General features: G+C 41.5%; 2 protein-coding genes across 5 annotated transcripts in view; one reads left to right on the forward strand and one right to left on the reverse strand.

Annotated features, from left to right (window-relative positions):
- zgc:113363 (uncharacterized protein LOC791449 homolog) overlaps nt 1-12,323 on the forward strand; it is a 23,106-nt gene extending 10,783 nt beyond the window's left edge. The window contains exons 3-6 of one of the 4 annotated variants that reach the window (XM_031759125.2): nt 2,921-3,048; nt 4,490-4,624; nt 4,713-4,931; nt 8,544-12,323. In XM_031759125.2, the coding sequence (XP_031614985.1) occupies nt 2,922-3,048; nt 4,490-4,624; nt 4,713-4,931; nt 8,544-8,824 (762 nt within the window). In that variant the 5' untranslated portion in view covers nt 2,921 and the 3' untranslated portion in view covers nt 8,825-12,323. Of the gene's footprint in view, nt 1-2,920; nt 4,427-4,489; nt 4,625-4,712; nt 4,932-6,889; nt 8,485-8,543 lie in introns of those variants that run through there. The other 3 variants (XM_039603861.1, XM_039603863.1, XM_039603862.1) reach the window with 3 other exon arrangements.
- Nucleotides 12,165-23,212, reverse strand: part of tfe3a (transcription factor binding to IGHM enhancer 3a) — a 16,387-nt gene continuing 5,339 nt past the window's right edge. The window contains exons 6-11 of the mRNA XM_031759140.2: nt 22,564-22,662; nt 18,721-18,841; nt 17,502-17,558; nt 15,754-15,829; nt 15,278-15,425; nt 12,165-15,164 (exon numbers count right to left, since the gene is read on the reverse strand). Coding sequence (XP_031615000.2) covers nt 14,763-15,164; nt 15,278-15,425; nt 15,754-15,829; nt 17,502-17,558; nt 18,721-18,841; nt 22,564-22,662 — 903 coding nt within the window. The 3' untranslated portion in view covers nt 12,165-14,762. The remainder of the gene's footprint in view (nt 15,165-15,277; nt 15,426-15,753; nt 15,830-17,501; nt 17,559-18,720; nt 18,842-22,563; nt 22,663-23,212) is intronic.

A 23,212-nucleotide genomic window follows, 5' to 3' on the forward strand; every position in this document is an offset into this window, starting at 1 on the left:
TTTGATTATTAGCAGAGCGGGACTTTCCCACCATCCATCAGAGCCACATTCATATTCACATCATGGCTGGACTGAAGGCTTTTAAGCACTCAGTGCATGCCTGGATCATTGAGTTACAGACCACTGCACACGGATGTTTCATGCTCCACAGCCAATCTTTTGATTTCTTTAGTAATTTAACACACACACACACACACACACACACACACACACACACACACACACACACACACACACACACACACACACACAATCTCGAAATCATTACAGAGAGTGCTGGACCTCATGGGAAAATCAGAGAAAACCCACAAAGAGGCTAAAAATATCTGCTGATAAATGATGCAGCTCAAGCTTATTTAAGATGCTTTTTATAAAGTTAATATTTTGTTTAATGCTAGTGTCCTTTTCCCATCTCTCACTCTTCTCCTCCTCCTCCTCTGTCTCCCCGATAATCCTCGCCTCCTTTTTCTCCTTTTGTAACACAAAAAGTAAAAAACAATTACAGGTGTAGGATTTACCCCGAAGAGAAAATTCTGCCATTGTTTCTCAAAGATTCATCTTTTTTCTGTGCAATAAAAAATAAGATAAAAGCTCATAAATAAATAGAACAGAATAGAGTTTATTTTGAACATGTAAATATAACTAAAATAACAAGAAAAACAAAGTAAAGACATCCAGTGGTCATGAATATCTCTACATCCAAACAATGTTTGTGCTCTTAATGGAGCAGGATGAAGTTTACACCTGTTTGTTTCTACCTCCTTATTTCAAATTCTATAATTTGCAAATTAATGATCAGAGTTCGACATATAATCTCACAATACACGTTTAACTACATACAAGTCTACACTCATATACGGTACATACATAAAACTATTTAAGTTCAAAAACCAAAACAAGAAACAACATTTTTACGTTGCTAACCAGCCTGTGATCAACACCCCACTAAATCTCTGTGCCTCGTGAAAATAACCTCTTTTATATTTGTTTTATATGGCGTTGTAGCTATGTGACAAATACCTTAATGAATACTCTAAGCCTCGGTTACTCTCGCCTTGATCTATAAAAATGAAGACGAGGCTTCAACAGAACACAGAGCAGCTGATTTACTCTTACAGCAGGAATCTTAATCCCTTCACATCCACCTCACTTTTTCTCTATAAAAAGACTAAAAGCTCGGCAGGATTTAGACTTTTATGGTGAAAACAGTGTTTGGAAAGCAGGAAGACATTCAAGAAGCTTGTGATGACAGGAAAGGTCAGCTCTCCCAGTAAAGCTGCTGTGGCAATGTTCAAACTGCTGGGATGGTCACATTCAAAGTACAGCCGGGGAAATCAGCTGATTTTTAAAAAATTTTTGTGTATTTGTTTGTTTTTTCGTGTTTGTTGAAGACATTGCGGGGCGACCGTGGCTCAGGGGATTGGGAAGTTCATCTGTAACCGGAAGGTTGCCGGTTCGATCCCCCTGCTCTCTCTGTCCTGGTCGTTGTGTCCTTGGGCAAGACACTTTACCTACCTCCTACTGGTGTTGGCCAGAGGGGCCGATGACGCGATATGGCAGCCTCGCTTCTGTCAGTCTGCCCCAGGCCAGCTGTGGCTACAACTGTAGCTGCCTCCACCAGTGTGTGAATGTGAGAGTGAATGAATAGTGGAATTGTAAAGCGCTTTGGGTGCCTAGAAAAGTGCTATATAAATGCAATCCATTATTATTATTATTCAAACTTTTACCTTCATAAAGTCGCAGCCTGAGGAGAGAGGCCACTGCAAAGAATCATGGGACGTTTCATGTTGATGTTAATGTGTTAAGTTACAGCGTCAATGCCCATATTGTGGTTATGTTGTGTTGTTGTTCATTTATGATGTGAACTGCTGTGTTTTCTTGCTTCTGGTTGGGTTGAATGTATCTAGTGAGGGCAGCCATGACTGAGGCTGTGACAATTAATGACCTCTGGTCACTTTTCCTGCTTCTTCATGTTCGTTACTGCTAACACACCTGCAATCTTGGAGGTTGAGTAGAGTAGAAAACATGCGGGTTTGAAATGCAGACTGAAATCTCTGTGTCACATTTTGTTTTTCCTGTTGAGTTCGTCACAATTTTTTTTTTAAATTTGCAATATAGGCCATGAAAGTACACTGTGTTTTTTTAGCTCTCAAAATCTGTTTCTGAGCACCAGTATCATGGAACAAATCGTAGTTTCACCAGAAAAACTGAACCAGTTTAGTGTCTGCGACATGGAGGAACAGAAAACAGTTATTATAGTTTAACTATACTAACTAAACTAAACTAACAACTAATATTTTCAATATTAACCCTAACTAACTGAAACTTCACTAAATTGAAAATAATTAAACAAAACAAGTATAATAACAAGACATTCTACCCTGGATGTTTGATGGGTTTTTTGCTGATAATTCACTGGAGAAAATCTCTAAAAGTGCATTCTGGGTACATTTTAAAGGCTTGTCTCACCGTAGCAAATGAAACGTCTCCTTCTTACCCTTTATGCCAGGGTCGTCCCTCGTGTGCTTAAAAAGGAAAGTCGACCAGGACAAATAACATAAATTAGTAAGCTTTTAAAGTTTCCCTTTCCTTACAGGTACTTTTACTCCCTGTAACTCTGAATACTTCCCTAGTATGGATGTGCACATTTCCATGACATCAATAAATATGTTATTGTACAAAAACTTTGGGAAGTTTTCTCAGATTTTATTCATTTTAAATGAAATTAATTGGCAGCTGCATTTTAAAGAATATAAAAGACTCAGCTGAGTCAACACGTGGGCAAAAATCCAGTTAAAACCTGTATTTAAAATTTCCACATTCAGTTATCTGCGTCTTAATTTCTGTTCGGTATTGTTAATAAAATCCTCACTGATCATATTAGTCACAATTATTCTCTATGCTTTAATTTCTCTGACAGGATGGATGTGACATCACATTTTACTGCATCTAACGTCACTGAAGGCGGAGAAAACAAGTCGGAAAAACAGTCAGAATGCATCACGATCCAACCAACAGCCAACGGGATGCTCCCGCATCACAGCACAGGTGAGACAATGAGAGGGTGTGATGAGGTGAGACAGGATGAACTCAGGGGCAGAGACGGGATGCGTAAACATTAGAAAGTCCCAAAAGTAAAAGAAAAAAACAACTCTGCAGCAAGACAGAAACCATAAACAGATGCACAAACAGGAAGAGATCTGTGGTGAAGAGAGACCATGGCATGTCTCAGACAATGGCAGGAAAAATTGGCAACAAGCAGTGGGCGGAAACAAAAGAAAACTGATCTCAAATTCAACCTGAATGACACTGTTTACCAGCTGAATCACCGGGTGGGAAGTATTCAAGAGAGTGACCTCGAATCTGAAATGTCTAATTGCAGCTATAAGAGGGTAGACTGAAGTCAGTGTGGAGAGCCAAAACGACGAAGGCCGTGTCAGGATGGCTCCAAAAGCAACTTTACTGCAGAAATAAACATTTTACAGCCTCAACGAAAAAGCATTTTGGTCTCTACGGCTAGTTTTAAAACAGCTGTATGGGGTTTGGTTTTCTTACAGCACCACCGTGTGGATTTTTAAAGCTTTCTTAAGTTTAGGTCACTTTGACTGGAAGTTGTGCCAGTGGGCAGCTGTAGCTGTTAGCTGGCTGATAGCGTCACTGCTGCACCATGCTCCTGCTGTTAATGCTGTACCTTGTTATTAGTCACTAATATGCAGATATGTGTCTGTGCTTTGCACCTGTGCAGGTTGTAAATGCAGCTTTCTAACCACGCCTAGTCACATTGGCTGATAACTTAAAGCTAACATGGCAGTAGCTAACAGTAGCTAACACTAACAGTGACACCTCAAAAAAGGGGTCCAAATACCACCGAATGACATCACAGCAGCTACTTTCATCTTTCATATACAGTTTGTGCAAGCATCCAGCTGTCAGCTGCTAAATGTGTGTGACTGTGTGTGTGGGCGGGGCTTCAGTGGGTGTCTGTAACCTTAGTGGAGTGAGCAGCAGAGAGTTTTCAGACTGCCTCCATGTTTCTAACGGCATCACAGAGCCTCTTAAACTCTGACCCGAGGTCAGTTTAAGAGCTTCCGTCTGGATACGCATCCTGTCTGAGAGGACTTCCTGTTTCAGGACGCCGCTGCTGTACTTTTCGCCATGAGCTGAGACTTAGAGGCTGGGTTTCCTCCCACTCAATAAGTTCTGACACATAAACAAACCAAAAAGGTCAGTTTCCCCAAAATTCTCCAAACAAGAAATTCCAAAAGGAGCAGCCATATGAAGGTTTTCTGGTGCTTCGGTCTGAGTGGTTTACAAACAAGAGCAAATTCTTGTTAGAGACACAGCTGACTGAAGAGGTTTGCAGGATCAACAAGGAGAAACACCAGGCTGAACTAATGGAAAGACTTCCTGTGAATCAAAGGTTAAGGTAAAACAGGCCGCCCTCTCACCTACACCCAGCTCACCTGGAACCGCTGGTTTCTTCCTGCAGATGAAGCTCCTCCCCCTGCCTCTCATAGGTCAGACGCTGACAGCAGTGATGACTGTTCGACGGACGGCTCCTCCACCAATGACGTCTCTCGACTCCTGCCCGCCCAGCCCTCGTCGTCACCGTGGAAACAGAAAGGTGAGTAATTGTATATGACCGAGTGTGATGTGGCTCAGTTTGACGTCTTGTGTGGTGTCACCCGTGATGTCATGTCTCTGTTTCTCAGGTGTGGACAGCTCATCGTCAACATCCCCTCCCCCCGTCTGCACTCCTCCATCTTCCTCTATGAAATCTCCTCCTCCACCTGCCTCTCGGTCGTCCACCTCTGACAGACATCATCATCATCACCACCATCAGAGCACCAAACAGAAGCGTTTATCCTCCACTAAAAGCCAAGCCTCCTCCAAGACAGACGCCGCCCACATTAAGGAGGTCGCTGGAGATGGTGAGACAATCAGCTTGATAGTTTTATCGTTGTGATATGCATCCGATAATAATTTTTAAAAAGGCTTTAAAAGAAGGCACCACCTACAGGCTGCAGAGCTCATTACAGCCAACCTGCAGCCTTGATGGTCCTCAGACAGTCAGAGCCTTAAGTCCTCTTTGTGAAAAGGGTCCTTTAGTTCATCCACTGCCTGAAACAAGCTGTTTTAGTGCCTCCTCCTTTAAGAAGCCAGTTTTCTTTTGATTGGCTGCCCCTCACAAACAGAGGGTTTAGACGACAGATGGGCGGAGCTTCTGTGCTCAGAGCCCAGACCTGAGTGCCTTAGATGACCATATTAGAGATATCCTCTCTCTATCACATCAAACAGAGTCTACATCTTAAACTTTTAGCTCACAGAGGTTGCTTGTACATGACGAAAACAAAATAAAGGCACTTACTGAAAACAAATCCATTTCAGCTTTATAATAACATTGGGACAATAAGAGAAAAACGATAATTACAATACATATAAATAAAATGCTTTAACGACAATCAACAACAAACACTTTAATTACTCCGATTAGTCTAAACACTCACAGTTCACTCAGATGCTTTCTATCATCCATTTAGAGCCTTTGTTATGTTTAAGATTTGGAGTCCAGTGCACTGTTATTTTTTTATCTTCTATTATCTTATTAGTACACTGCCCATGAACAGATGTAACAGTATTTATAGCACAGAAAATAAAGGAAAAAATCCTCTTTAAATTAAAAGCATGTTAATGTTGGGAAGGTCTCCAAGGAGTGTTCGGTTTCTCTGATGTACGGTAGTACAGATGTTCAGCCACTGATTTGTGGACCACTTTGCAACCTTGGGTTTGGTGGTCATTGTCCTAGTTTTTTTAAACCAGAATTAATTGCATCTGGATGAAACTGGCAGGTAACATGTAGTGCACCCCCCTTTTTTTTTTTTTTATCGAGCTTATGAAAGTAGGACTGATTAGGAGTGAACGTACGTGATGGCATTAAAGCAGGGGTGGGGAACTCCAGGCCTCATGGTGTCCTGCAGGTTTTAGATATCACCCTGGATCAACACCCCTGAATCAAATGCACAGTTCATTACCAGTTCTCTGGAAAACACAAGATATGTTGAGGAGGTAATTTAGCCATGTAAATCAGCTGTGTTGGATCAAGGACACGTCTAAAACCTGCATGACACCGGCACTTGACGCCTGGAGTCCCCCCACCTGCATTAATGACTTTTGGAATAATATTCCTCTGCATTCTTGTGCTGTAGTGAAGCCATTCCATGCAGTGCACTATGCAGGATTTATGATCGTGAGGGGAAGTCCGTTTGTGGAGCTCTTTGCCTATGAAGAGAGATAGGACTTAGTCATAGACAGAGCCAACAGAGATGCAGCTCCCCCAAAAAGACAGAAGAAGAGGGTAACCATAACAGGTATTGGCTGCCTTGGACAGTTTTTTACTGTCTGAAGTTCTTTGCCTAAAAGACCAAAAACAGCTCAAAGAGTAACACATATTACTGGTTGTTCCACTGCCCTGTGATGACAGTGCACAGCTGGTGGTGCAAATGTTTAAATTTTAAGCCAACAGAACCAAAGAGCTGCTTCATGGCTAACATGTTTACTCATTCCTAATCTTCCGAATCGCGGTCTTATTTTATTTCATGATAACTTCATAAAGGTGTTTTGTTGGAATGAAAATGCATTTGCCTGGACGTGTAATGGAGAATGCAATTTTTGGAACATAATTTTTTACGATAGTTTTAATGAGTGGCACATTAAACTGCTGCCAGATTAACAGGAAGGGCTGCTGAAGAGTCTTTGTAGGACGATAACGGTTCTAAACTGCTGCTGTGATCCGACCTCTGCGCTCTAAATGTGATGGAACAAAAACAGATCACATATCAGAAAAATGAAAACACTCCCATCTCTGTGTTTATCAGCCGTGCACCTCCAGCATGGAGGTTTGCTTATCTCTGCAGAGCACACACGGGCCGATGAACCCTCCCGCTCCTCCCAGCATCAGCCGCTCTGCTTTCTACCAACCGACTCCCCGCAGGATGACAGGGTGATAGCAGCGCCCAGTGGTCATCAGATCTGTTAGAAGCTCCTCGCTTTCTCTCAAAGCTCAAGTGCCAGAACGTCCTGACTCTGCTCGTATGAGGCCACGTGACAAGAACTTTCTTGCTGCTTCCTGTTGATACCGGCTGAAATTCAGATTCCTACTTCTGATTCTAACAGGAAGAAAACCCACCGCTGGTCTTTACTCTCAACTAAAAACTGTCTGCTAAGATAAAAAACCCTCAGATGAAACTCAATAAACAAACACACAAAAAGACAATAACGTGCTGAAAAACGAAGCTACAATATTTCAAGAATAAAGTCGCAATGTTGCATGAAAGAACAAAAAAAGTCATCATCTCTTAAATCTGCGAAACTAAAAGCCATCTTGTTTAATTTCTTAGTTTTTCCCGAGTTTTTATGCAATAACATCAAAACAATACAATGTGAAAAAAAAGTTACACGGAGAAAAAGTTGTGTTAATGTTTAATTAAGCCACTTGAAATTCATTAAATATGTAATTAGATTATAAAAATGTAAATTTCCTAGAGTAATAATCTTAGTATTCTGAGAAAAAAAGACGTAATTCAAAGAATAACATTTTAACACACGAATAAAAATATGCTGTCAGAATATTTCAAAGATGTTAAAGAATTAAAATAATTCCATTACACTCTTTTTCTGTCATATGTATACCATTACAATGTTCATTCAATGTTACAGTTATTCAAGGGTGTAAAGGATAAATGTGTCATGCTTGGTATAAAGGCGGTGTCGAGAAAAGCCATTTAAAAAGCCAATTTAACCAGGTCAAACTAAATTAAAGGCACATGGGAACAATGGTTAAATAAAGAGACGATTTAACAAAGAAAAGGGAAAAACAAGACTAAATACAGAGAGGGCTGAACGGGTAATTCGACACAGGTGGAAATAATTAAGGTGCAGCAAACAATCTTGAAAGGAAGAAAAGCAGGAAATAAAACCACAGTATAACACATGAGGAAACTACGCTTTGAAGTAAAACAGAAAGTCAACAAAACACAGAAATCTAACACAGAAACATGAAGATAGAAGGCAACAGAAACTACAAATATCAAGGGCAACTACAAAACTAGCTAATATAGTAGGAACTGTGACAAGATAGGGATTATGTTGACTTTTGATTCAATTCAGGTTTATTTATAGTGCCAAATAACAACAATGGTCACCTTAAGATGCTTTATATTGTAAAGACCCTGCAATACTACAGGGAAAACCCCAACAATCAGCCCAGCCCCTATGAGCAAGCACTTGGCAATGGTGGGAAGGAAAAACTCCCTTTTAAGAGGAAGAAACCTCGGGCAGAACCAGGATCAAGGAGAGGCGGTTCTTTGAAGTCATGCAACGCTACTCTACTAGAGTTCAAGAATGAGAATGCCGAGCATGAAAGGAGTATTAGAGGTCATTTTAAAGAAAACGTTGCAGTTTTTAAAAAAAAAGTGTGCTAACTGCTAACTGATCACCTCAGTGACTGATCACCTGACTTTCTAATCAGTCGGTTGTCTTTGCAGACTGTTGCGCTCACTGTCTCCTCGCCTGTCTCTTCTGCGAGCTGCTGTCCATGTGTTCGGCTGTGGGGGACTGTCTGGTGTGTGGAATGGGCGGAGCCGGGTGCTGCGATGCTGCGGCTGGCGGTTGCTGCTGCTGCTGCGTGGAGGCCGCAGGGGAGGCAGCTTGCACCGAGGAGGCGTGTCAGGCAGTGTTGGATTGTGGGATAATTGAAAATTGCTGCGGCTCGTCCGACTGCCTGGAGATCTGTTTAGAGTGCTGCTCCATCTGCTTCCCAGCGTAGAGCAGCCAATCAGAGAAGGACTACAAAATGATGTCAAGGTGTGCTAATGATGTGGGCTCCAGCACACTTCGCTGACCAGGAGGCCGATTACAGACTGCACTTAACTTGGACTCAGCTGGGTTTGTCTGGTTTGGTTCTCCAAGTCTACGGGAAAAAAAGATTGTTTAGAGTTTTCACCAGAATGAAAACCACAGTTTTTGGTCACTTTTGATGCGCACAAAAACCCACAATCTGAACGAATGTGGGGTTCAGATGATGGAATAAGTATTTGTATAAAAATCTGAGGAACTTTAATATATAGAGGCAGCAACGGTTTGTAGTTTCCACCACAAAAGGTTGAATTAACTTCCTCAGGGATCTCAAATCTGCTTGTCTGCTTGCTGACATTAATACACATCCACATGTCCAAATGCTCCATTTGTGTTCTTACAAGCAAAGCTGTGTTTTTAAATCAAGGCATCTTGATTTAAAAACTAAACCAAGCTGTTTAGCTCCAACAGGCTGGTCTCCCAGGTGTTACAGTCAAGCACAGGATCCAGGCACCCATTAAAGAAATGATTTAGAAGCTTGAATGGATTTAGAAGTTAGCAGTAAGATAACTATCTAGATATTTAAAGATGAAATGTCATGTTCTGGTGATCATATGTTTACTAAGTCTGTCATAATTAGCCACGACGGGACTACACCTACTCAAAAAGAAGGTCAAATTCTTCCAACAGCAGTAAAAGTATCAGTGTTGTTGTTTTCACATGTGTAAGCAATCCATACTAAGTAATATGTAGTTACCATATGATCAGATTGCTAATATAAACACAGTAGATTAAGGAATGTATGAAAAAAGTTTAGGTTTAAGTGTCAGCCGTTATGAAAATGAATAAAAATAATAGAAAGGTAGCCTTCATATTGATGTGGCAGCACGTGGGAGTGCACAAAGGGTGGAGGATGCCAGGATGAAGTGCCAAAAATGGCCTAAACAAAGAGAATATGAGAATAACCAACTTATAAATTAATATATTCATACATGGCTGCATTGTTTGGCATCAAAAACGTATTAGCCAAAGCTTTATGCTGATACCAAAATCTTAAAGGTTGGATTTGTTTGTAGCACTCTGAAAATATTTTATGTTGAAGACGTAACTGTGAGTTGCAGGGTGAATAAATCTTTAGACCACGTTATGAAGCACAATAAAAAGACACAAGTGCCTCTCAAAACACAGGATCACCTCAGGCATCCTACGACTCCACAGACAATCACAGATAAACTGACAGAAAAGTAATCCACAACGATTCTGAATAATAGTTTAGGACATTTGTCTGATACCAGGATGTTAAATGGGCATATCTGACAGCTTCTCGTGACAGTAAACTCAACATCCGAGCATTTTGGACTGTTGAATGACAGCCAGGTGGACTAATCACACACCTTGATCGCGATTTGTCCTGTGTTACATTGTCACAGCTCCTGGGCTTGTTCAGGTAAATGATTTCTAACCTTTATCAGTGTTACAGTAGTTTTACATTCTCTGGATTTTGTTTTCCTGCTGAGCTGTTGCACACTGCACAAATAAAACTGAGAGTTTCTAAAGCCAGTCCCATCGTGTCTCTGATTGACAGCTCAGCGGGGGGGAGCAGGGCCGGGTGGAGCAGGAAGTAGCTCCTGTGGGGACAGGAAGCGTGTGTGTTTGTCAAAGCAGTGTGCCAGGACGTCCAAACAGGAAGCAGGAAATCACTGGAGAGACAATGGTACCTGACCTCTGACACCCGGGACAGGCCAACATCAAAGAGAGATACATGCACACGTTTGTCCGTTTGTCCTGGTGAGCACTGTGATTGACGTACTGCTTTCCCTGGCCCTGAACCAGAACCTGGATCTAATCTGAACCTTTAGACAGCCTCTGGAGCTCTGACCCATACTTTTCAAAGAGTGTCCCCATTTTCCAAAATGTCCTCACAGCATTTGACCCGGATCATTGTCCCCACGACGGTAGTTAAAAAAGAATACACACATGGTAAACAAAACAGCTATGACATTTTCCCACAGACTGCTTCTAAATTCAAACCTATCAGTGTTTTTTTCACTGGCAGGTTGATCCACATTTGCTGCTGTCATGTATGAAACAGATCATGTCCTGGAAAAACTAAACTCAAATCCACATGTTTATATAAATCAGGGCCTGGAGCCAGATTTAGCTCTTTGCAAATTTAAATCAAGCCTGTTGTTATCATTTCAGGTTTTGGCCTTTATACTTTTAGTTGATATCAACAAGTAAAAGTATTCCCTATTTTTAATGTGAGTTATAAAATTAAAGGTTAACCGTTTCATCTTTACTTTTTGTTTAGCCTCAAACATTCAGCATTTTTATATAAGTAGGCTGTTGGCTTTATAATAGCCTGCTCGTAAAACTATAATAATCAAGATGCATTAGTTTGCTTGACTAAATGATTTGATGGTGAAGCAATTTTTGTGGAAACTTTTATTTAAAAAAGCTTTATGCAACATTCTTCAATATTATCCAGAACATTTTCAGGGACAGTAAATTTAACACCCCTGTTCTAGCCTGTTGTGACTGGTGAGAGTGGCACAAGTCATTTATTTAAATACTTAAGGCAAGCAAACAAATCTGTCTGCATTTCTGTACTTTTGATTGCTTCTTTATCCACATTACACTGAACCCCTACAGCCACTCTTGTGGGTGGTGAAACCACAGGAGAGCTGGCCTCAACTGGCCTCCAACCCACTCCACTGGTGTTTCCTTTATAGAGTTCTTGTGAATCACACTTCATCTGGATGAGGAGGCTGAGGCACATCCAGGACTTGAGAGTTTATGTATCATGCCTCCTATGATTTCCTGTGAAATCATAGGAGAATTTTTGTTCCAGGACATTTTTGTAATGGAGTTTTTTTTTTGTTTGTTTGTTTGTTTTTACAGTGCTCTTATAGAACTTTTACTTCATTAAAGCTTCTGAGTACCTCTAGAATAATTCTTCCAATTTCCTGGCATACAAATGGATGTTTGTTGTGGACTTTCACCTGTAATGTAGGTGTTTTTGTTTAATCAGCAGAACGGCTCCCCCTGCTGGACATGAACAGAGTGACTCCTGTCTGGTCTAAGTGTTATATGCTGTAAAGAGACTGTGTTTTTCTCTACATATTACTTTATTGTAATAGCTTTCAGAACACTTGCACACCTTCTGCTCAGTTTTCTAGATTATTTAAAATAATTATATTATACTAAAATACTTTACAAAGTTATAAATGTTATGAGATTTCTTGTACAAAAAGGACCATCAGTTACTTTTTTTCAGTAATTGAGGAAACACAACACAGAATGAGACAATCTTCTGTTTAATGATTTATTTCTATATAAAAGTTGGCATGTGAACCTTGATGGATCTATAAAACAAACTGTTAACTGAGAATAAACAATGACAAACTGTACGGTTGTAAACATATGATAAACATAAATGACATAAACATAGATTTTAAAAAAAGAAAAAAGAAATCCCTTTATGCAAGAATTACCTGATCCTCATAACTGAACACCTGACTCTGCTGATCATCATTCAGGTATTAAATCTCATTTCTAGCTGGACACAGGCAGGTTTTCTCTGGCTTACACCTGAAGCAACATTCAGAGATAATTGGTATCACAACAATAGTTACCAACTTTCTTCATTACGTCAGCCTTTCTTTATCAAACTGTGAGCACAGTAACATGTTTGACGTGTCATTGAGCACCAATCAAGCGACACTGCCTTCTTCTGTGAAGAAGAACGGGTCACAGAGAGCTGTGAAGGATCTGACAAAACTTTATAGTGGTTCTCTAAATACAACCAGAGAGGCATGCTGTTGAATACTGCTAATCTGGTTCCTTCCTAAAGTGAATATACTGTTTATCCATCTGCCAGAAATCGCTTTGACCAAATTTAAGTGATATTTGTGTATTTTCTGTATCAATAACTGAATGCACGTAGGTTCATACAGTCTGTGTTACTGTAACTTGCATTGCTAACAATACATAACAGCCCAACAGGTTTTACTGGCCACACCAAGCTCAGTGTTTTTTCTTGTAATTAAGTTCCTCTTTCCCGTCTTCACCCTTCCTTCCTTCATATTTTCCCTGGTATGAAGGCATGAGCCTGGTTCTGCTGCATATTTTTTACAGTTATAAAGGTAGGGGTTTTTTTCCCTACTGTCGCCAAGTGCTGATCATAGAAAGTTGATAGCTTGTGAACTCTATAATATACGATGTATAGTGCCCTGAGATGGCTGTTGTTATGAATATATGCTATATATTCTTGCTTTGTAGTACACGGCACAGATGATGTTAGCAGGAAAAAATACTATTGTTTGGCCATGATTTAGTATCACCTGGGAAATTCGATGAATGACATCAATAAATGGCCATTATCAACTGTAATCAGTTGTTTATACATGACTAGTCGGCACTCTCCACCACCTACTCAAAGTCTAAAAGAAGTATCATGAAATTAATGATAAATAGAAGGAAACCAAGATTCCAATGGTGACCTATTAGATGTCAGATAAACAACAAAAACCAACATTTTAACATGGTTAATGTTGGTTTTGGTGCCAAAAATGTGGCAGTGGTTGAAAATGAAACAAAACTACACACAAACACAAAGCTCCCACATGGCACATGAACCGCGGTCTGCAGGCTGTTGTCTGCCATATTTAAGGGAGTGACGTTGGCGCCCATTTGGGCTGATGTTTCTGATGTTTGAGTTGTGATCATGCAGTAATAAAGTAATAGAGATCAGCAGAGATCTCATTTAGCTTGTGTCTCTGTTCCCACATCTTACTAACTTGTCTGCAGTCAGTATTATTTTTCCTAACCAGCATCACCAGCAGAGCTCCTTAAATTTCCAATAAAACCCAGATACATTTATATCAGCGACTGTAACATATGAGGAAATCGTTCCACAAACAAACATAGCTGCTAAGATGACACGATTTTAGCTAGAGCTAATTACATCAAGCACAGATAGCAGCTAGCTCACTCTGTACAGTAGCCAACTAAACTAGCAGGTAGGAGAATATGAACAACAGTATGTAACTACTGTTAGCTTTTAATGCGAGCACGTTTTAACATTAACAGCTAACTCGACAAGTTCTTGTTTGGTAACCTGTCTGTTATAAGCTAGGAGGGTTCCTGAAGACAAAACACCTGCAGCTAAGAGTTAGCTTATAATTAGCCTTAAGCAATGGAAACTGTAACTAGTTTAATTGAAGGCTAACGATTATAAACTCATCAGCAAGGATTTATTGAAGCTTGAAATGTTAATTTGGCTGCTGTATGAGAGGAGTCTCAATGCCAATAAAACATAAAACTCTAAAGATGAAACAAACTGAAAGGAACAGTTTTCTTAAGGATTGGTGGCCGATTACAAAAGTTTCCCTTCTTTTTGCTCTGGACATGGTTTCAAACAGGCAGCGCATATATTAAAAATAAAACTGAATCAAAGTCCTGAAGTTTTGCAGATTCCTCTGATCCAATAAAAATCTCTACTCCGTTTTCCAGCACAGTGATTATAGATTCATTTATATTTACAGGAATTAACTGAGGCACAATCAATGTCTCAGTATTTTGACTACTTTATAAAACCTCCTAAATCCACATTTTTAAAAAGAAAAATCAGGATTCTTTGAGTCTCAGCAGTTCAGGTGAGTGCATGTGAGGAACCTGAACACAATTTTGACACTGGGGTTTGCAACAACAGCTGTGACAACAACACTTCAGGACAAAGGGGAGTCCACTGGAAGACATGCAGCTGATGGTTTCTGTTACACTGCATCACCTTGGTGTGTTTTTTGCTTTGATGATGTCACAGATTGTAAAGTAGTTCCATAAAAAAATTAAAAATGAAGTCCCGCCTTCAGTTCTGGCCAATCAGATCCCTGTGCGCGACGGGGTCATCAAAGATCCTCATCCATGCTGAAGCTGCTCCTCCTGCTGCTGGTCTTCGAGGCTCCGCAGGACAGCAGAGGGTCGGACATCACTCCTGCCCCGCTCCCGTCCTCCATCAGGAGGCCCCCCAGGCCGTGCAGGTCAGTCAGCCCCATGTCAGACATCAGGTCTGGGGAGAAAACGGTGGCGGCTCCCTGAGGCTCATCCAGGTCCGTAAAAGTCAGAGCATCCAGACCCAGAGAGGGAGTCACCAGGGAGGAGGAGGAGGGGGAGGAGGAAGAGGAAAAGGGGTGAAGTAGTGGAGGAGAGAGCAGGGTCTGGGGGTCCAGAGAGGAGGAGGAGGACTTCGGGGGAGGTGAGTTGGAGGAGGAAGAGGAGAGGCCATGGACACGAGCCTGAAGCTCCAACTCCTGCAAAACAAAGAAATTAGAGTTTGTGAAGCTGCAATCACTTCCCTGTGACGGACAAGGAGGAGTCACAGTGGCTCAGACCACCACCACCACACCCCGCCCCCTCTGCTCACCTGTATGCGGAGCATCAGCGAGCGGTTGGTGTTCTCCAGCCTCCTCTGCCTCTCCTCCATGTCTCGGGCTCTGTGCTGTTCCTTCTGCAGCTTGCGGATGTAATCCACCGACGCCTTCAGGATGGTTCCTTTGTTCCACCTCGTCTCACTAAAACACCAATCACATTCAGCGCCTCGTTAACACACGGCAGGATAACGAGGTGCTGCTGCCAACATGTACAGACATGAGTGCTGAACTAAAACTCAGTAAAGTCTGTGTAACAATTTATATCAAATTTCAATTTCAAATAAAACTTACAAAGATTATTTAAATGGAAAAAGTCAGCTGTATCACTTTAAATAAGTCGACATCTCACTGATTAATCAAGTGCAAAATCTGTGCCTCTCTGTAGTCACTTTGTGTCTCTGCTCTTGTTGTAGTACTGGTACCAGCAGGAGTGTAAGTGTACAGAGTGTGAGGGTGCAGCGTTACTAACGGGTCAGAGGATTTAGGGATCAGAGCTCCGAGTTCTTTGATCCGGTCGTTGATGTTGAAGCGCCGCCTCCTCTCGACTGTAGGAACACATCAACATTATTTTAGCGTGCACACGTCAGTGCGTTCGGCAGCAGTTATACAACTCTGCACGGGAAAAATGTTGCAATAAAAGCAGCAACAGAAGCATTTTGAAACCAAAGGTGACAAAAAACAGGAATAAGAATCAGACAGTCAGCAGATCTCAGGCTTCAGTTAGGACAGATACGCGCCTTCAAATCATCAGACTGCATCAAATTTGAATTTTTACATCAAATATCATCAGATTTCTTTGTTTTCCTTTAGCAATATTGATTGTTTCATTTCCATTCTGACCCTTAAAAGTTCACTTCATGGGGTCACGCACCTCCCCCCACCGCCAACTGGTGTTTTTTTTTTTAATGAAATGCTCCCAGTCACCAGTTTCACTTCTTCAGCTATGAGAGAACAATCAGATGAATGAGTCTCGATCGGATGTTCTCCACATCTTTTATTACAGACAGAGAAAATTCTCTGTTCCCTGCTTCAAACCGAGACGTGCTGCAGCAGAGCCGTGTTCTCACATGTGAAGCTGCAAACTCAGGAAGCCGAACTATGCGACGCTCTCTCCTCACCTGAAGTTACCTGCTGCCATCGGGGCGGGGCTCGAAGCTGGCTCCAAAAGTGAGCCAGTCCTCTTTAGACCACTCCTTAGACTTTACAGCACTTAAAAAAAGCATCTCTACATCCTGTTACGTAATAAATGTTGGCCTTTCAGTCTTTATAAAAAAAAAGAATGTGGGTGGGAGGATGCTAGGACTTCCTTCTGCTAACTGGAGTCAATGAAGGGGATGCCTAAACTGTTTGTGCTTTTGGAGCATTTAAATTATACTATGTGACAAATATACGACTTACTGTGAGGTACGGATCATCCAGGAGGTTTGTGATATAGTTTTAGGGAGTCACAGTGTTTTATCAGTCTGTGCTGAGCTGATATCTCTGCCTGTGCAGGATACCGGCACACTTCATTGATGCAAGCTCAGTGTTCACACTGACAATAAACTGGACTTCACTACAAACTCTGAAGCCCTCTACAAGAAGCGCCAAAGACCGCTGAGGATCTTTAACATCTGCTGGATGATGCTCAGGATGTTTTATGAGTCTGCCGTGGACACAACAGACTCAGTAAATGGATCCACAGTCCAGTAACTTTGTGGATGTGGAGGTGACAGAGAGGACGTGTTAGACGCCCACAGCAAAACACTCATCCTGCCACAGTCCACCACAGAACGTCACACCTGTGGCCGTCATACTTCACACCTCCGCCTCGTGACACTGTCATGACTTATATTTTTTCTATATTTATCATGATATTTATGATGTGAATATTTAAACTGAATTTAAGATTTAGTAGTTTAATTTGTTTTTAATAATCTTTTATAGAGAGTTTACATTTCTTACTGCTTTTCTTTTAAGACATGTTTTCCAGTCGACTCTGACCGTCCAACATGCTGCGAAGTAGCCAAAGATTTCTCTCTATAGTGGAGTGTGCACCTGTGTCGGCACAAGTACGTCAGTCTGTTTTGTAAAACTGAAGCATGTCAGGAATCAGAAACACCTGAAACCTGCAGGTGTGAATCAGCTCAACATCTGCCTCTGAGATCTGCTGAAAGAATGCCACACAGTAACACACAAATATTTGACTGGCTGCTGAAGTAATACTGCAGTACTCACTGAGGTTGTGATTGTCCTTCTTCTGTCTTTCTTTAATCAGAGCTTTGGCCTCCACCTCTGCAACAACAACATCAAAAATCAATCGCAATCAGCATCGTGAGTTCATCATTAGTGACTTTTCTCTGCTGCAGAAACAGCTGTCAGTTCCGTTTCATATGTTTTTTAATGTCGCTTGTTTTGTAGCGTAGAAACAGCAAAATGTCAGTTTCAGCTTGGACAAAAAGTTCATGTTGACTGAACAGGAAGTTGGAACTGATGATGTGGGAAAATATGAGTGGCTGCCGTGGCCGTGTGTGCGTGTTCAGAGGAAGTCGTGATGTTGACTCATCAAAATTAAGAACACATTTTCAGCCAGGAGGAACAAGAGGGAAACACCGAGGGAAACACAGAGTGAAGGGGCCTCGCTCCCGGCGTGCTGGAACGATGCAACGCGACGACAGACATGAATCGTCGTGAAGGAGCAGCCAATCACAGCAGCTCACTCCTGCAAGGAGTCTGTGTTTTACAATGCTTTCATCTGAAAAGCTTTCACATATACTGTGTTTGTGGTCACTGTGACGCCCCCTGCAGGTGATTTCATGCACTCGGAAGACCTTAAAGTCTAATCAGAGGCTGCAGATATATAAGTACGACTTTCTGTCTGCAGCTCGAGCTCCTGGAAATCACGTACAGTGAAAATGTTTCCCTGTCGAGCTGACAAACATCCTCTTTGATGAGAAGTCTGCAGGTTCACATCCTGACTCAGATTCCCTGAACTGCCAAGTAGCAACTCCAGGGCTGAAAACTGAAGCCAACATAGCAAAACCCAAAATTGCCGTTCCCCTAATGACCACTTAAAGCTGGCTCCAAAAGCAAGTAAATCCCTACAGACCTCCGTGTTGAAATGTCCAGCTTCAGAGCAGAAACAAACATCTTTACAGCCTGAAACAACAAATGGTGTTGCTGCGAATTGCACTCGCTGAAATGGAATAATACTGTGCAGTGTGGTACTGCACTTCTAACATTTTGTTCATCTGTTAGCACCAATTAACAGCTCGCTAACCAAGCTTGCTAGGTTTAACACTTAGCACTCCCTCCTCATATCCAAGTATGGTTGCTTCTGGCTCCAGAAAGATAGCAACCCAATGGATAAAGTGATGAAGCTAAAGCACAAAGAGTCCACAAGGTCCATCTTTCATCTACAGTCTATGGTATCTGGTAACGTGTGTGTGATATTTACCAGTCAGCTCTCTCTTGACGGCGTGCAGGTTGGCCGGGCAGCTGTTGCTAACGGTAAGCGTAGGCGTGGTGTTCCCGCCGCTGCCACCATACCCATCCAGCAAGTTCTCAGGATCGGGGAGCTGCATGGACCAATCAGAGCACAGAATCAGATGAGTGACAGGTAGATCATCCCCCCTCCTCCTGTCAACAGCGAAGTCCAGGAAACACACATCCATGCACAAACACACACACGTCACTCTGGTGAGTCTGAGCAGCTAACCTGCTGTCACAGAGGTCAGAGGTCACAGTTTCTGCAATCAGCTGCTGTTAAATAACATGGAAGTCAAACCTCCAGACGTGGACGGACTACTGAGCAACTGGACACTGAACCAGGAGCCTCCAGTTAAGTGTTCTGCGACAACTTTAAACCCACGCTGAACTAAAACTGTTTTTTTCCTGAGCTCTGTGTAGCGGATGAACTGTGGAGCAGAAATGAAACGTCTGCTGACTTAAGGTCTGACTTTTCTGTCAGCTCTCATCAACTAAACTCAGAAACTGAGGAATCTGCTGATCGAACAGGAAGCCGTGATAACAGCTGGCTCGCAGATAACAGGGACAGAAACAGAGAGCAGCTCCTCCCGGCCTGGACGGTCTGTTTGGGGGCAAATCTCCTCTGCACATTTTTAAGAGCTTCATGGACATTTTAGCTTCTTTAGGTTTTCATTTGACACCAAAATACAAAAATGACAGTAAATCAGGGCCTGGCTGTGAGTTTTATTTCACAGTTTTTATATAAATACCCTAAAAAATGTGACAGAGTAATTGATTTATTTTTTTACCTTATTTTATTGTAATTTTAATTGTATTTGGTTACTCTTTGGAACTAAATCTTTACTTACTATAATTATACTGAAAAACTGTACACTGTCAAAGTTTACAAAGAAAAGAGATTTTATAGCGACATTTGAGGTTCAATCGTATCTGAAGTCAAAGGTTTCTAATCAATCATTTCCACTTCTTGGACTGAACTAAAGTAGCTTTGACTGATTCAGTCCAAATGATCTAATAATCCACACTTTCTTCTGACTGGCCGGCTTCCAGCAGCCTACAGAGGGGCAGCACCGAGTGCTAGCTGTGCTTGGTGGCTGTGGTTTGTTTTTCATGCGTGATCGTATAAAATATATAATATAAAATAACTCAAGCAATCTAAAGCTCATTCATAATTAATATGAACATCAGGCTTTTTAACTTTACATATATGACAGAAAATACTGGACGAGTGGAACAGCTCCTCTTTAAACTGGGATTTACTACAAATTCAGTTCCCTACCACATAAACCCAGTTAGAGATATCATTAGTTTATGGGTACCCTCGATTTTAACTAAAAGATTTCTTAAAATATGAAATCAGAGCGCATTAAGAGCACAGCCAAAGCTAAAACAGCCTGAAAGAGGAAGAAATGCAAATCTCGTCAGACCACAATACAAACCAAGAAGTTGATCTTTATTAGAGAGGCGGGTGAAATGAAAGCTAACTGCTCACATAATTACAGCACAGAGAAAAGTATTAATTTAGATTAATACATTTCAAATAATGTAATCAGTGTACTGCGGAGAGTAAGACTGAAACTGAAAGCAGCCGAGCGCTTTCTTTTACTGCAGTGACTTAAACTGTAAGTCAGACAACAAATGAGCCGCTGAGTTTATCTTGTGTTGCAGCCTGTTGAGCAGAAACTTCAGTTGAATGAATGCTGACTGACCACCGTGCATATCAACACAGCCCTGCAGCTCAGAGCTCCTCTTATCATCTTTCTAGGAAACGCCAGCTCAACTCAAATTTAAACAGCAGGTACTTTCAAAAGAAAAATCTGATTCTGGGCACCAAAGGGAGCAGGAAACATCTGGAGGCTACAGCCAAACTGCAGCAGATTTATAGAAAAATTACAAGAAAGGTTTCCACAGAATGAAAAAAAGTTAGGATTAAACAGATAAGCCTATAAACGTTTAAAAAGCAGCTGAGAACGATGTGTTTAAAGTATAAAAACAATGCAAACCGGCAGACACAGCATCAACCTGCATGAATAACCCAGTTTTAATCGGTTTTCTCTTTAAGGCGACTCCGCCGCATTTCCTCAATGAGCAGCTGCAGTCCAGAGGTCAGAGGTCAAACTTTCCCCAAACTCAAAAAATACAAGCTGGATATTTTACCTCCGATTTAATCCTCCTCTTCTCATGGTCGGGCAGTAACACCAAAATCCTCATCTTGCTAACTGCACACAAACACACATGCAAACAAACACACACAGACACACTAACACACACACACACAGACACACAGCGAGTCGCTGAGCTGCTGCTGATCTTCCCCTTTCTGTTCAGACGACTGTTTAAAAATGAGGAAACGTCTCTTTAAGAAAGAAAGCAAAAAAAAAAAAAAACTCACAGAGAGCTTTATTATCTGCCTGACACACACACACACACACACACACACACACACACACACCGTGTGTCTCCACCCACAAAAACGAGGAAGTCTGGAAAGCTGAACTGATACTCTCTGTCAGCCTCTTCCACCTCCACTGTCACTGCAGCTTCACATACGAAACATCTGCATTACCTCCAGGTTATGGCCAGCAGGGGGCGACAGCACCCACACAAAAAGGTCAGACTGCATTTAGATTACCTTAATTCTGCCTTGATTTTTTGCCTCAGTAATATTCCTGATGAGTTTTCTAGTCTGACATGTTGTCAAACATGTGGCTCGGGGGCCAAAACTATCTCACCAATGGGTCAAATCTGGCCCACAGCAGCTGTACAGCAGTCATTCATAACATGAAAGCCTTCCAGCTGTGAGGACAGGAGTGAAAATATTTGGATAATGAATTAAAGCTGAAGTTAATTAATTTAAATGAGCTTTAACCATGGAATGAAATACTATTATTGTTTGTTAAAACTTTAAACCAGAATGAAAGCCAAGGGCTGAAGCTGAAATGAAGCTGGGCCACCGAGTTGCTCAAACATTTCTGAGATCCTGATTATTTAACATGACAACCCAAAGACTTAAAAACTTTATTAAAGACTTAATAAAATATATAGAAATATACTGAAATTTCATTAAAAAAAAACTAAATTAAAAACATGTGAACTGAACTAAACATGAGTCAGCCTGCAGGGAAGTGAAACTGGACTTAATATCAGAGTATGTAACACAGGAGAGGTCAGCCAGTCAGTGTATCATCCATCCAATCTGCCTGAGCACAACATGAGAAACAAAGGAAGCATCAACTGTAAAGGACAGGTGTTTGAGTGAATGGCACATCAAACAGTGACTGAAGCACCTGGAAAGAACTCCTTTTCACCACCAGCACAAACTGTCAGAAAGAAGCCACGCTCGATTTCAGAGAAGAGATCAAATCTAGAGCGAAACAATAACAAAACCCGGAGTAGTTTTCCACTGCTACACTAAAAGCCTCTAATATAAAAAGCTGGCCCCTGGTGGTGAAAACTCAAGTTACATTTTTGCAGAGGGTAATTTTAAAAAGTTCCTCGTTAATAACTGAACATAGAAAAAAAATGAGGGACCAGGGAAGTATTTCCCAGCGTGACCTGATGGGGGCAGTGTTGCTTGAACTCAGACACGATCATCAGAAGTGGTTTTGTTTGGTTTATTGTTACAGTAACACGTTACAGGTACAGATGGTGTGGTGTTTTCCTTCATGTTGGAGGGTTTTGAGGAGGCGGATGATGATGATGGGGAGGAGTTTGTTTCTGTTTGACGGTTAGTCGTCACATCTTTTAAAAGTAAAACCAGAGAATGCACCGTGTGATGTTTTCGAGTGTGTTTGTGCAAGTGTTGCGTTACTGTGTTGGCAAGCTGCAGCTCCGAGTCGATCAGCGTCAGAAACTCGTCGTTCAGGCTCGAATCCAGGCTGATGATGTCATCGACGATGATGTCTTCTACCTGAATGAACCAATCACAGAGCAGATGAGCATTGTGTCACCTTGGGTAATTAGTGTGAATGCTATTTAAGCATTAACAGTACTGAGATCCTAATCTTCATTATTATACTTAATTTGAATTATTCTGTAGAGTCTGCACAGCACACACTCTTTAATGTCTGTTGCCACTTCTTTCTTGGTTACCATGGTGACACCTCCCTACTTCTGACATGACACGTATTTCGTGTTGAAAGCTGCATATTTGTGCTCAGTGTCAGGAAACATCTAAAAAAAAGTCACGCCCTGGTCACTCCTGATGATGAAATTAGTTTTCACTGAATTATGCCAGAAGTCTCAAACCCAGCACCGTGTCTCAGAATACCATATTTTACTTTTCTGGCTGCAAAGAGGCTTTTTTTTAATAAAACTAGCTTTTAAAAATCTGTTGATCTCTGGATAAAATGGGAGTATTTTGTGTTTTAAGGTGACTCAGCGCGAAACGTTGCACGCGAAACTGACTCAGATCCTCTGGAAGAGTCGACTCAGCAGAATCAGACGGGAAGGCTGCTGCT

This window comes from Oreochromis aureus, linkage group 20 (genome assembly GCF_013358895.1).
Source record: "Oreochromis aureus strain Israel breed Guangdong linkage group 20, ZZ_aureus, whole genome shotgun sequence".
NCBI lineage: Eukaryota > Metazoa > Chordata > Actinopteri > Cichliformes > Cichlidae > Oreochromis > Oreochromis aureus.